Source organism: Porites lutea, chromosome 2 (genome assembly GCF_958299795.1).
Source record: "Porites lutea chromosome 2, jaPorLute2.1, whole genome shotgun sequence".
NCBI lineage: Eukaryota > Metazoa > Cnidaria > Anthozoa > Scleractinia > Poritidae > Porites > Porites lutea.
The window spans coordinates 5,907,871-5,922,772 of record NC_133202.1 but is presented as its reverse complement, the minus strand read 5'-3'; the positions used below and the strand labels follow the sequence as shown (position 1 = coordinate 5,922,772).

The 14,902-nt window shown below is 38.2% G+C and overlaps 1 protein-coding gene and 1 long non-coding RNA gene across 2 annotated transcripts in view; both read left to right on the top strand.

Annotated features, from left to right (window-relative positions):
* LOC140925477 (uncharacterized) overlaps positions 1-11,876 on the top strand; it is a 34,084-nt gene extending 22,208 nt beyond the window's left edge. The window contains exons 15-23 of the mRNA XM_073375426.1: positions 350-526; positions 1,286-1,384; positions 2,693-2,785; positions 4,000-4,114; positions 5,269-5,393; positions 6,507-6,663; positions 9,478-9,625; positions 10,291-10,459; positions 10,735-11,876. Of these exons, the coding sequence (XP_073231527.1) occupies positions 350-526; positions 1,286-1,384; positions 2,693-2,785; positions 4,000-4,114; positions 5,269-5,393; positions 6,507-6,663; positions 9,478-9,625; positions 10,291-10,459; positions 10,735-10,959 (1,308 nt within the window). The 3' untranslated portion in view covers positions 10,960-11,876. The remainder of the gene's footprint in view (positions 1-349; positions 527-1,285; positions 1,385-2,692; positions 2,786-3,999; positions 4,115-5,268; positions 5,394-6,506; positions 6,664-9,477; positions 9,626-10,290; positions 10,460-10,734) is intronic.
* A 185-nt stretch (positions 11,877-12,061) lies between these two features.
* LOC140927519 (uncharacterized) lies at positions 12,062-14,567 on the top strand. The gene is made up of 2 exons (XR_012164562.1): positions 12,062-12,753; positions 12,791-14,567. It is a non-coding gene; the product is annotated as an uncharacterized lncRNA (long non-coding RNA).
* The last annotated feature ends 335 nt before the right edge of the window (positions 14,568-14,902 follow it).

Here is a 14,902-nt window from a genome sequence, read left to right as displayed (position 1 = left end):
TTTTTCTTCTAGGCCTAAGCCGAAACAAAAAATAACCTGAAATCAAATTTGACATGTACTGTAACAGAGATACACACACACAAAAACGTGTTACTTGGACTGGAATTCAAATAAAAATCTTGCCCTACTAACCAATTGTTCTTCCCTAAAAATATCTTCTGCATGTTTGGTGTTTTGTGAAAGGTTTTCTAAAAGAAATGACGTTTAGAAAATAAAAGCAACAAATGGAAAGGACAAAACTCCAGCGTTGTTCTAGACTCATTGTAAACAATGCTTTAGGTTTTGGGGGGTCTTCATTCTTCATTGGGGGTAAAATCTCAAGATGAACATTAATATTTTCTCTCCTCAGATGGTCACACTTCTTCATTGTCAAGACCGTGTTTGCCGGGATTGTGTGTCTCGGTACATCACCATCACAATAAAAGACAAAAATATTTTGCATCTTGTATGTCCGTGTTGTGGAGAACCTGGAAATCTGGATGATGAAGCTGTAGCAACAGAGTACTTCAACAACTTTGATATCCTGGTAAAGAACTATAACTTGTGACCAGTAGAAACTGACCTGAAAATTTCTAGATTTAACTTGTATAATCGTGGAGATAAGTAGTTTATGTTTAATCTTTTGAGTCTATTAATTAGCTAAGTAAAATTTTTCGATAGTTTAGTTTTGTTGTTTGTGTCATTGAAGGCAGCAACAACAACAACAACAACAACAACAAAAGAACCCATAGTTTTTGCGTGGGTCAACAATCCATGAGCAGGATCGTGCGCATTGGGCGCGTATCTCATGCCAATGCTTTGCACCCTACAAAACCGATTATGAGAGAAACAAATGACTGTTTTGCATTGTAGTCTCACAATAATAACAGTTGCTTTGTTATTGATTGTGATATTTTGACTTCTTTCTGTTGGACTTCGTCAGGCAATAGTGCAAGGGATTATTTAATAGAAGCATCTTGTGATTACTGTCGGAAAGATAAAAATACGCAGCTATCATAATCAAATCGTTATAATGATGAACATAACTATGAACTTGAAAAAAGAAAAACTAGCTCTCAGCCATGTAAAATTTAACCCTACCCTCCATCTGTCTCTCAAATATACCACCTTTAGGACCTTTAAAATTTAGAACTTTGTATTTCTTACATTCTAATTTAAAGCCTTCATGGCTCGAAGATTCTGCAGAGGAGAGCAGAAGAAGTGCACCAAGACTTGGTAGCTTTTTAGGTTGTCAGTTAGAGCACAACGTCAGAATTAATGCTACTTCTCGATCTTTGCCTTACAGATTCGTGGCCTTGTGGATAAAGAAACACACGACTTATTTCAAAGAAAACTTCGTGATAGAACACTTATGAAAGAGCCTAACTTCAGATGGTGCTCACATGTAAGTTTTTGTCAGCTGTATAGTGCATTTTCACCTTGAAGGATTGTTAGGGCTTGGAAATATTCAAAATAGGGAGCTTAACCGACGAGAACGGCAACGGCAACGAGAACGGCCAAAAAGCAATAGGCTTAAGCTATGGCTATGTTCACGCTCTACTAGATAGCTCAGTTTTCGTGCCGACACGAAAAACTATCCAGTATGGTATAAACACCTATCCGATATGTGAATCTCCACTTTACAGATCGGCGCGGTGCAGCTTCTCTCCGTTACGCCGGGAAATCGTCCATTTTCGAGTTCGCTATGACCGCTGAATTAAAGAAGTGAAGACGCATTTTTTTACAGCCTTAGCCTCAATCTGAAGTAATATATTCACAAATTCCAACGAGAAAAAGACCTGTTTATTACTCTGTCTATTGTGTATATTCGAATTTCAAACACTTGCTTGCCAATTTCTGAATATTTTACTTTACGTCGAGGCTAACCCTGTATGAATGTGTCGTTAATGTTTATATTCAGCGGTAATTTTTAATTCGAAACTGGACTATTGCGCTGAAATCACCGTTATTATCAGGGGTACCCAACGACAATTTTCTCCAAAATACATTGAAAACACTTTTTTAGGTTGTCCAGAGTACTTTTAGATCACTAGAAATGCATTTTAAGCGGCGCTGTAAAGTTTGGATCTGTTCGGTTATCCTAGGGCATGTTGAGTCTTTTCGAATTTTACAAGAGCTTCAGTATTATTTTCCCGAAAATTTTAGATGCAGTTTACAGTTTTACGAAGGTTAGCATTTTTCTTCTCTCCATCAAATGTTTGCATCCGAAAATTTTAGGTTTCTTTTGTCTTCGAAATCTAGCTTAAACTGGCGAGTGAAATGTGAAAAATTAAGTTTCAGGGAATTTATCAGATAAGCTTTGAAAATCGTACATGAATGGAACGGTCATTTAGAAGTTTTTAGCCGTCCTCAAGCTATAGAATATTCTAGGTAATCTTTGCTTCTTCGAACAGATATTTTTCAGAAAACAGTCGTTGGGTGCCCGTGTCTTGTGCGATTTTCGTTTTGGCGCAAAAGCTATCCACTATGGTGTAAACATAGCCATTATTGTACTAGCCTGCGAGCAAGCCCTCCTATATGGGCGAGCAAAGCTAGCCGCGAGCTAGGGGCCAAGGGACTGTCGCGTCTCCCCTCGCGTGCCACTCGCGCGTGTACTTTTCGCGGAATCCCTCAAATGGAGAGCTTGCTCGCAGGCTATTATTGTACTTTACTTTTGGTGAAAGGAAGTAACGTGTAAATGTTTTGTATTCAGTGTTCATCAGGCTTTATAAATGAACAACCTGGTCAGATCAAGATGATGTGTCTACATTGTCAGCAATACACTTGTTTCAAATGCAAACGAAAGGTATGAACCATTTTCAAATTTCACTTTATTTTGTCCTTGATGGGGCCTTAATTATCATGTGGATTAGGGCCAAGCATATGCTAAAATCATATTTTTTAAGGTCCCCACTTGCCTGCCACGCAGTAGCCTGCACTCGTTCCAACTTTCTCGACGAACTCGCGCGGAAACGCTTGCTACGCTGGCTAGCCACGCAGACGCTCTTAGGCGTTCGTCATGCAATCATTCATCGGCAGGAACGCGTGACGAACCCCTAAGAACGTCTGCGTGGGAGGTTAAGGTCCCACTTCTTTACTGTAGTTAGTTGACTTGAGGATGTATTGACTTGGCTGAAATTCAATATGTTAATTAACCAAGACGCAAGTGAATATCCAGAAAAATGTTTTGTTCATTATGACACGAAGTGCTCCTTTTTTTCGCTTTTAATCACAGCCCATTTGACTATGTGAGTAAAGCATTTGTTTTTGCAGTTTATTTTGGCACGAATTTAACGTTTCGTAACCAAATTATGTGTCAGAGACTTCAGAGACTGTCCCCTTCCTTATTCTTACGTTCTCTTCACCTTCTTCCACTGCGTCAATTTTCCCCGTTCCTTTTCCCTTTCGAACTCTTCCCTATGCCATGTTTTGGGGTTTATGTTTTCTCTTTGGTGTGTAATGGCTTCGCTAACAAGCTCATTTCGTTTAGTGGCCTTAGCTCCCATGAGTCTCTTGTAACTCAGTGGTTGTTCAAACTTTGGATAGCGCTATCCGCCGGTTAATTACGTTACCCACCGGATAGAGTTATCCACATTTAAACAACCGGGGCCAGGTTACTAGTGTAGTTGCTGGCGGCAAGAGGAGCCTGCAATCGCAATCTCCAGGTTTTGATTACGCATGCGTCGCATGTATGTAGCCGGCATTCGTTTGGACTTCCAGAATGAATGGAGTGCACAGGACGCAATTTTATCACGCCCGTTTCAACCTTCTACCCCTCGTAATCTCATCACGTGTGTTTTGACCATTTGTCACGTGAAACCTACGCGAAGCACAGGGTCGGAGCAAAAGCGTCTTGACCTTCGACCTTTGTCGCCCGCACTCCGTAACCTTTGGTTATTACTGTTTACTAGTCCTAGTACTCCTATCGGGAGAAGTCGGATTTTTCCGTGGAGCCGCTTGGGTCACTGCCGGACTCATTTCTCTTGTGCCAGTTTATATACCACTATCATTTGTTTGCAGTGGGAGGATCAGCATGAAGGAATCACTTGTGAACAGTTTGCAGCGTGGAAAGAAGCCAATGATCCTGAATTCCAAGCAGCTGGGCTGGCAGCTCATCTGAAGAGGAATGGAATAGGTATAGTTATTAGAGGTCCTTTATGACTCTTTTGCCACTCACGTTTGGTTTGAGCCTGTGACATCTATTATGAAACTACAGTGGAAGCTTTATTCAGGGGAGACCCTCGGGGCCGAGTCAAGTGTCCCCTGAATGGATGTGTCCTCTGAACAGGGTTGGGCCAGGGTTTGTTAATAATAAACCAACAAAATTTGTCTTATTCTGCCGTGGAATCTGTTGCAGTCGTTATTTCAAGCAGCTAGGTAATGTCCAAAAAGTCATGGTAACTTATCTCTGTGATATTGTATTCTCGCATGTGCAGTACGTCGACTTGTGTGACATAGGCTGTGTACACTCAACTTATCAACCCTCTTTGTGGTCAGTCACGTTTTGAGGGCTAAGGTGTCCCCTGAATGGAAGTTAAACTTAGGTTTCAGGACCCAGAAAATTGTCCAGTTCCCCTGGATGGAGGTGTGGTAACAGATACAAACATTATGAGAACATTTTTCCGTTCCCAAGTTTTGCGTCCCTTGAATAGAGGTGTACCAAAGTAGAGTTTCAATTGCACCGAGTCGTTTTCTATTTAAGAGTCCATGCAGCCATATGTGTTTTAAAATTTTATCTAAATCTGATGACTATCTTGAAATCACTGAAATCATGCATCAACTTAAATTTAACTAGCTCAGGAGCACAACTAAATTTATATTCTCTGTGTAAATCATAATGCAATTAAATTAGCTTAATACATACTATAGTTTTTATTTTGCGACAGCTGGTACTGTTTGTTAAATAGTTCTTTTTTTCTTTTCTTTCTTTAAATTTGTGTGTCTCTTCCCCCACCTCGATTAAGCTCTCCTATACGCGGGTGGAAGCTATCGTGTAATTGTAAATTGAAAGTGAATGAATAAAGTTGAAGTTGAAGTTGAAGTTGTAATGACGGACTGGGTTGCAACTTTCCATGCCCCTCAGCCTATGCATATCCACTTGCAAAATTTCCAGACTGATCTTCATACATTTTCTTGAAGAATTAGTCGAGAGAATTTGATGAAAGATCAAAGCACTTTCTCTTTACTGATTATTGTATTAATTCTCGTAATCTTTTTTCTTGATGATGTATTGATGTCGTTAGGGGAAAAACTGATGTTTTTCATTCTTGGAATTTATTTGCTTTTCAGTCTGTCCAGCCTGCAAATATCGATATGATCTTTCCAAAGGAGGATGTATGCACTTTAAGTGTGCTATGTGTGAACACGAATTCTGCAGCGGCTGCTACAATCCTTTCCTTAATAACCATGGACAGGTACTACTAACATATTACGCCCACTTCCAAAGTTAATCAGGTTGAGACAAGACTAGCCTGCGTAGCTGGCGGGATTGTCACGTCAGCGCGTTTTATAAGACGGAGAGTTGCGTATCCGCGCGGAGAATGAGGAGGAGACGCTTCCACCAGCTACGCAGGCTAAGACAAGACAGAAGAAATTTGCAGACATTGTTTTATCAATTTTATTCTTATGGATTCGTCAACTGATATTTCTGTTAGCCAAGTGAGTGTTTTTTACTACTTAAACCGTGAATTTGTCTTAGTTGATTTAACTGTCTCATTCTCAACTTCAACTGTAGCCAGCGAACGCACAGGGGCACTCCACGTCGTTTTCCTCCTAAATGCATTGAAAACACGGCTATCCAGACCAGAGTACTTTTAGGTCTTTAGAAATGCGTTCTAAGCGGCGCTATGAAATTTATATCTTTTCGGTCATCCTAGGACAACTTGAGTCTTTTCGAAATTACCAGGGATTCAGTATCCTTTTCCCGAAAATTTTAGATGCAATTTAAAGTTTTAAGAAAGTGAGAATTTTTCTGATCCCTCTTTCCATCGAATTTTCGAATCCGAAAATTTGGGGTTTCCTTTTTCTGCAAAAAACAGCTTACCTGGAAAGGGAAATTCAAAAAATTAAACTTCAGAAAATCGTAGGGAATTTGTTAGATAAGTTTCGAAAATTGTACGTGAATGGAACGGTCATCTAGAAATTTTTAGCCTTCCTCAAAGCTATAGAAAATTCTAGGCAATTTTTGCTCCTACGAACGGATATTTTACAGAAAGCTGTCGTTGGGTGCCCCTGAACGCAGACGTATTTCCGGTCGGCGCTTCTCTCCACCTAAAAAGTAAGCGATGACTGGAAATACGTCTGCGTTCTCAGGCTACGTCAGCTGTGGAAACGCGTCATACCTCTATCTTCGAGTCCGTGCATGAAATTGTATTGTATCATGTGACGATTCTGACGAGACCTTCATTTAACGGCACGACGTTTCCGTTTTTTCTTAAAACCAATTGTTGGGAGTTTTAATTGTAAACGGAAGTGTGTTACATAGAGTGCGCGTGTGTTCAGTGTTAACTAATTCTTTTACTTTTCAGAACTGCCGCGTATCAGAACATTGCACTGTAAGAGGATTACATGCACACCATCCACGAGACTGTTATTTTTACTTGCGGGATCGCGATCCACAAGAGTTGCAGAAATTGTTGCGTGATAATAACGCTGTATACAACACCGAACCACCTGAAAATCAAGGCAAGAGTTGTTGCTTATTTTTAGCAGGAGTACTCTAATAGCCCTGACTCCTATTAACTGTCTCATATTAATACTTAAAAAAAAACGAGAGAAGCTCGGTCAAGGGGAGCGCAAGGAACGATTGGAAAGTTTCTCTCGTATCTATCACCCCGCGCGCTAACTTCGCCCTCGCTTCTCGCGTTCAGTTCTCCGCTGTGTTGAAGTTATAGAGACCTTTAGATTTTACTCGGACGAGGACGACTACGAGTACGAGATTTAACTTTCAGTAGAAAAGTTAACACTGTTATCTTTAGTGAAGGAGGTTACGCGCTCTCTCGATCGCAAAATGATAAAACTTCTAACATTTGATACCTTGTTTTCGCCACCACGACATTCTTGCTAAAACTAGTAGAATGACGACGGCTACCACGTTTTCCCGCTAAAATGACGCTGGTTCACGCAAGAGCACTACTTAGTACTGAGAAAATCTCGTACTCGTAGTCGTACTCGTCTTAGGATCTAAAAGCTCTCTAATGACTGGGGACAAGTTAGCCAATAGCCTTCGTTGCAGGCAGACTTCCCACTCGACTGAGACCTCAACAGAGAACTCTATATATTGGGTGTTTAGACTACCTGAGACCTATACTTAAATGGTTTTACTTTAGTGGTAAATGAGATGAGTAACACGCGTCTCAAGACTAGCAGTCATAAGCGAGACGGTATTTTGGAGTTTTTGTAGGTTCTGAGTTTCTACCTGGTTGCCCTGTGTCTAAATCCTGCCCTAGCCATTTAAAGTGCATAGGAAGCGAAACTTCCCAAACTTTGGAATCTTGTATTTCAAATGGTAAATATTCGCTTCATTTGTACTTTAAGCTGCGTAGTTGTTGTCGCCATCCTCGAGTTCAATGTCTTGTCATTCTTGCCTTTAAGGGTTCACTTAAGACTGTATGTAGCACTCTTAACAGTTCTGGGGGAAAGTGCTGCTGCACAGTAAATGAGTAATAGCCTTCGCTGTATACAGGCCCTTTTACTGTTCATTGAAAACCTAACAAGTGTCTTCAGCAATACCTTTCTGTGGGGCTAATCAATTATTATTTTCAGTATATCATAGAGTGATATATGGGATTTTTTGTTTGAAGTTTTCTAGCCTGCGTGGCGGGCGCTGGTTATTTACTTATTTATTTATTTATTTATTTATTTATTTATTTATTTATTTATTTATTATTATTATTATTATTATTATTATTATTATAATAGACAATTTTATTAAAAAACTATTAAAATCCTATTTACAATTAATTCGCTTAAAAAAAAGAAAAACTATTCATTCAAAAACACTATTTACAATTTCTGTCTATTTAAAAAGCACTTAATTTTAGCTTAAAAAAAAAAAAGTTAATTAAAACTAAGAAAAATTTTTTCGAATTAAAAAAACTTTCATTTCAATAAAAAAAAAAAAAAACTGTCAACCTCTAAAATTCAAAAGTTTCTTTCAACTGCTAAAAAACAAAAAAAATAGTAATAATAATAATGAAATAAAAAGATATATATGAAGTAAGGAAACACATCAATAGTCCGATTTAATGGCTCCTTCAGCAACTTCGAGGTCGATATCAACATTCTTAATGTCACATGGCACTCTGTTCATTATTATTATTATTATTATTATTATTATTATTATTATTATTATTATTATTATTATTGTCTCTATTATCACAGTCTTTGCTGGTGTTCTTTTTGCGCATCAGCAGGGCGCAAACCATGCACCTAGAGCGTCAGTCACTCAAGTCAATCATTCTGTTCATACACTGAGCACCTTTCTAAGGATTCGTGCAGATCCCAGCATGCAGATCTTTTGAATCTCTGTCATACTAGCTCTCTCTGATACTTTCTTGATGTTTTCTACCATACCCTTCTTCACTGTACCAAGCGCACCAACAACCACAGGGATCACTACTGTTTTCATATGCCACATTCTCTGTATTTCTAGTTCTAGGTCTTTGTACTTGCATTTTTTTTCAGTTTCCTTCAGTGCGATGTTTCTATCTGATGGAACAGTCATATCAATAAGTTTGCAGGTGGAATTCACTGAATCTTTAACGATGATATCTGGTCTGTTCGCTGTTATAGTTCTATCCGTATTGACTGGCATGTCCCACATGATGGTGATGTTGTTATCTTTATTGTGTATCACGGTCTCTGGTTCGTGTTCGTACCATTTGTCTGCAATCTCTATATCATGATCTTTACATATGCTCCAATGGAGATATGCTGCAGCATTATTGTGCCTGGAGATGTACTCTGTTTTGGCTAATACCTCACATCCAGATACAATATGGTCCACTGTCTCTTCATGTTTTATTATTATTATTATTATTATTATTATTATTATTATTATTGTTATTATTATTATTATTATTATTATTATTATTATTGATAGAGCGTGCGAGGGCGTGCGCATCCTGAGAATTTCTCCCTTCTCCTTAAAAAAAGGGCACCTGCCAGGCACCTAGACATTTTGATTTGGATTATCGCTTATTGGATACCGTGAACTTATTACTGCTATCTTTGTACATGTATTTAATGGTCATTCAGGAAGCCTTTGCTGTGTTAACCTCATGGCTTCCTCGCAATTGTAAAATAAATTGTGTAATTTCATTTAGTGGGAAATAAGAAAAAAAAACCGTGAGAGCAAAGGCCCTTTGCCCCTCCATTTTACGTGGGGAAGACTATCTTTCCAACTTGTCCAGGAAAATAGACGTGCCTGCCTGTGCCTGCAGTGTACTCACTGGATTAGCAAGGAGTTAATAAATTTTTTGGTTGAAACAATTGTAGGTAATGATGACTCTGATGACGAGGCAACTGGAGCAGCTGCCGCCGCGCGTGCGCACTGTAAGGTTAGTGAGCAGAAAGAGACAGTCAATGGCTTGGTGGATGGTGAGTGCGGAGAACAAGCGCCTGCTGGATATGCTGGGCTGTGCAGGTTGGTTTGTTATTGTAGTTGTTTGTTGATACATTGCTATTTTTTGGATGATTTAAGGAACCGTTTACCTTTGAATACGCGGAGGGGTTCTCAACAAAAAAAATTTCACAGAAAAGGTACCCTTTTCATATACCTTCTATTGACAAGTACCCCTTTTCACTTACCTTGTTTAGAACTTTGCAACCCTTTTAACTGTTGTAAATGCACCCTCTTTTAAATATGAAGGAAATGTGCCGAAAACAAAGCCATTTTAGTACAAGTTAAATGTTTCCGATTTATCAATGGACAACACGATTTATTAAGATCACCTCGAATGTTTCGTGCGTTAGTTGATATACATTAAGTACAAAAGTGAAACAAGCATACACAGAGAAGTTTACTTTACTTTTATTAAATGGTAATAATTCATTTCATTTGAGTTTTAATTATTTTAGTCTCAGAATGGATTTTAGTTGAATTTAAATTAAACCAATTATTATGGGACAACTTTTATTAAGAATGCTGCAACTATTTCGTTCTTTAATTGATATTCATTAAGTACAACAGAAAAGCAAGCCTGCACGTAGAAATCCCCTTTACGTTGTAAGGATATGGATGAAGTAATTCATTGTATTCGATCTTTAATTCTATTAGTCTCAAACTGGACTGATTTTTTCCACCTATAGGAAACACTATATAGAGTATCTCGTGAATTTAGTCAATGATAATTTACTTGATCCCGCTGATATAATGTCTGGTGATGATCTCAAACGCGTGCTGCAGAGAGGCTTTGTTAATCCACCTGAGAAACCCAACAGAATGAACGATCAACAGTATCGACAGGTGCTATTACAAGTAAGTAAAAATTTTGCTTTCTGGAACTGAAAAAGGCAATGTCAATTCAGACACAATATTAACTCTAAACCAAAGTGCAAAGAAAATGACTCCCTAACTTACCGTGAACGAACCTTAAAACTGTTAAAAATAATTTCTGTTAAAAGATTTGAAAGTTGGAGTGCTGTTGAGGAATTGCGAATAAGGTTTCATTTTTTAAACTCACTTTCGGAAACTGGAGATTGCTGTGTTCAATCCTTTCTGTAACACTTTTTACTCTTCATTTCTTCATGTAGACTGTGAAAGAGCAACTTCCATTACCTCGAAAACCTCCAAGAAAAAGAATATTGGATGACGATGATGAGGGGCTAAATCTACAGAATAACGAGGATAACCGTGTGATTGACAGTGATGATGATGATGATGATGATGATGATGATGATGATGATGATGATGACGACGAAGATCGTGGTCCTGTACAAGTCCTATGGGCTGAAGATATTGAGGATTTTGATCCATGAGATGAGTAAAACGGTGATAAATGTGGAAACTACAAGTCTTGGGGAAAATGTTTAAACAGCATTGTTTAACTTTGTACTAAAAAAAAATATTTGATCTAATCACACATATTTGCTAGAGAGCTGCCGATATCGATGAAAATGTGAAAGCTGTGAGGGTGTATTTTGTGGGCTTCAATTTCATTCTTGGTTTAAATTTTATTTTCATTTGTTTTAGGTATGTTAATGTATGGTAATGCTTTGAAGTAAAGGAATATAAAATCTGAACCAAGAATAAAATTGAATCACAACAGAATGTGAGGCTATGCCTTTGTTTCTTTCACTGTTATGCATTCGAAAGGTTTTAGTCATAACAATCAGTCGAAAGGATTCTTCATTGTCTTCGGAAATCAAAATGACTGCGTGTAAATTTATTTGTAGGTAGTGATCAGGGCACAACAAAAGAGCTCTGAAGTTGAGTCAGTTAACTGATATAAAAAATTGTCCTTACAGCAAGCTGATTGTCTAATTTTCGTATAGCGCTGATTTTTGAAAATCTCAGCCTGTATTAATTATTTTAACAGTAATAATATCCGTGATCTACTAAGCTCAACTTTCTTATTACCACGTATTTTTTAAATCGGAGGAAGTTAGTATTTCAATCTAAGAATTTAGTAAGGCAGTTACTAGTCAGTTGATAATTACATTTTTAGTTTATAGTTTTAGAATCATTATCGTTATCGTTTGCACTTAAGAAACAGTTTCCAGTTCCAGCAACAAACTGTTGACCTTCCTTATTTTAGATGATAAGATAACGTTACTGCACGGTAAACGCACGGAATATTAACGACTTTTTTTAAGGTTGTCTAAGATCTATGTAAGTCAATCAGTCAACCGGTATGTAATTTGTAGGCAGAGTGTCAGTTAATCTGCCATCCAGTCAGTCAGTCAGTCAGTCAGTCAGTTAGTAAAGGTAGCGATAAATAGTCCTTATTCTACGTCGGTAGCTCGAAATAGTCATCAAACCTGAGGCTGACGTGTGCTCATTCCCCCCCCCCCCCCCCCCCGCCTTCTCTCTCCATCATAGCTCCATTTTACGAGTATTTAAAGCTAATTAAAGCACGGAACGGAACGGAACACGGAACGGAAAGAAGTCGAAAGAAGGATTTGTGGTCACACCTGCGAATCAAACTAGGGACCTCCCACACAGAAGGCTACGCACTAACCAACTGCACTAATCCTAGTCAGTTAGGTCATTTAGTTAGTTAGTCAATCAATCAGTTACTGAGTCAACAGGCAACTGTATTTTATAATTAACAAAATTAGAAATCAGATGATTGCTTTAAAAACTAATTATCCGGAAAGAATAAAGACCTAATTGCAAAGTTATGCTTATAGATAACATTGCTATTTATTTTAGTGTAACGAGGATTCTGTCTTCAGCTATTCAAATCTGCAGTATTAAATATGTGTTTGTACAGTAAATTTAGACGAGATAAAATGACATAGAAGAAAGACTCAGCTTTCTTAAGTTTCATTTTCGAAACAGTCAATTGAGTATTTTAATCCATATTGTGATATTTATGTGTTTGCATATAACCTGGAAGGGAATATGTTTGTTAGCGTTGTACTATTGTTGCCAACCGGCATCAGTCATTTCAAGCTCATTTTTTTGACATATTGGCTTTCAGGTGAACACAACAGCTATGTTTTAGTAGCTTCTGTTTTTCACTTCTTTGATGATCGATCGAATAGCGTGCGATATCCCATGGTACTTAAATTGTGGCGTTTTACAGACCGAAGGTAGTTTGTCGCAAGGTACAGTTCGGCGGTTTTCCCCTGCAGTTGTCACAAGGTACAGTGCGACGGTCTTTACGCGTGAAGACACGTGAAACTCAAATCCACCCTTGCCTAGTCCCTGTACGGCTTCTTTTCAGGCCCTTTTCGGTGACGTATCCAAGACGAATGGGAAAAAACCTCGCTCGGACCACGTGACCCGAAACGCGTAGGCCGCGCGGAATAATGGGACTAGAGACAAGGCAAAATCCACTCCACTGATTGGTTGCTTTTATATCGCAGGACACAGAAACCCGTGATGAATCTGCATCTCAGTAGCTACCAACTCGGGTTTTGAACTTTTTTATGTTCTCTTTTATTATATCCCTCAATTAACTAATCTCGGTGAAGTGGTTAGACACGAAGTTGTTTGTTTGTTTGTTTGTTTGTTTGTTTCCTTTTTCTGTCAGTTTTCCCGAATTGAATGGCCTTATTTAGTAGAAAAAAGGCTCAGTCAGTATTAAAAAATGTACATAAAAAGTTAAAAATAACAAAGTGTTAGCCCCTTATGGGCTGCGAACATACAAAATTTACTCTTCTAAATCTTCTGTAGTTAGAATACGGCTTTTAACAGTAGGAAAACCTAGATTCGACTCCGTAACGTTATATGCGTTATCAGTATGGACTGTAGTAAATAACGAATATTGTTGAACTTGTAGATCTCTATCAAGCATGTTTTTAGCTAGTGTAGTTTAGAAATGCTATCACTATAGCTGAAGGCGGGTTAACCAGAATAGTGTGTTAGGGTTAGTCTCCAGAAAACATAAACTTAGATCTTGCATATTTTCCTTACAATTCCTCTCCACTTCCTCTCACACGTATAATTTTGCCCGCGCTGCGAAATCAGTTGCAAAAACTGAAAATTTCCTGTTTATTAAAAGGTAGCTTGAACGCTCATCGCTATAGTACTTCGGAGTCTTGTTTACTAGATTTGAGCGTATGCTTTAAGTCCTTTAAGACGTCGTTTTACCGATCGTTAGTTAGGTTCTAGTTTATTAAAGTTAGTACATTCATAAGGACTTAAGACTTGGCAGCGTGCAACCTGGAGCATTAATAGGTGGCTGTATTTGCATGCCAGATTGTTTTCTTGAACTTTATATAAATAAGTTGTAGTTTTATTTAGTTTTGATCCATGTATGGAAGCATATTCTTGGTGTTGGTCATTTTCGTAATAACGGACATTTAAAAAGGCTTTTTGAACTGTAAGCATTGCTACTCAATTAAACGGATTCCGTTAATCAAAACTCAGGCGCACCCAACGAGAATATAGTTCAAAACCACTTAAACATGGAATTGTTAAACGTATTTTAGTATTTAAACGGTAGATATAGGCATATCTTTATCCCCTAAAAATTTTTCATCTGTTCGGATTTCTTAGCTGAAAGTCTAGTGATCCGAAAATTATAGAGATCAAAACTTAACTTTTCGAAAATTTCAGCCAGAAAAAGGCTCCCGAAAATTCTAGGTGACCTTTTTAGGGTAAAAATCCGTTAAAAATAGGCAATTATACCATTTTTAGATGTTCGAAACTCCTAGAAGAGGCAGGCAATTAAGCAATTTTACAACAAATGTTCCGAAAATTCTAGATCTCAAATCGTCTTCCGAACAGATATTTTTCCGAAAATTGTCGTTGGGTGCCCCTGAAAACTAGATTGGGTATTGATAAGGATTAGAGTACTTTGAACGACAAGTGAAAGAAAAGTCGCATATAAGTTTGCAGGACTTGCTAAGTAATAAGTGAAGCACAAAGCATGTATTTTATTGATTTTTGAAATAAAGCGTAATACGCAACTCTGGATTCTGTGGTGTTACCGTTATTTTGCTGTTGTCGATTTGAAAAGATAGCACACCGAAACTTTGTTGTCACAAACATAATTAAATTTAATGGTTTTAAAGTTCGTCCTGCTTGCCCAACGTAAATGTTGCTTACTAGAGGTTAATAAGCCCATTACCCTTCCCCATCAAACGCATGCCACGCAGCCCGCAGGCTACACTTAATCCTCGTTTTAAAAAAGAGGCCAAGATCGACCTCTCGACTTGTGCGCGCAAATTTCCGCGGTAAACGAAGTGTAAATGTATGCAAGTGCTAACGCGTTGCGACACTGCTAGCAGATAAGGGTTTCGGGTGGCA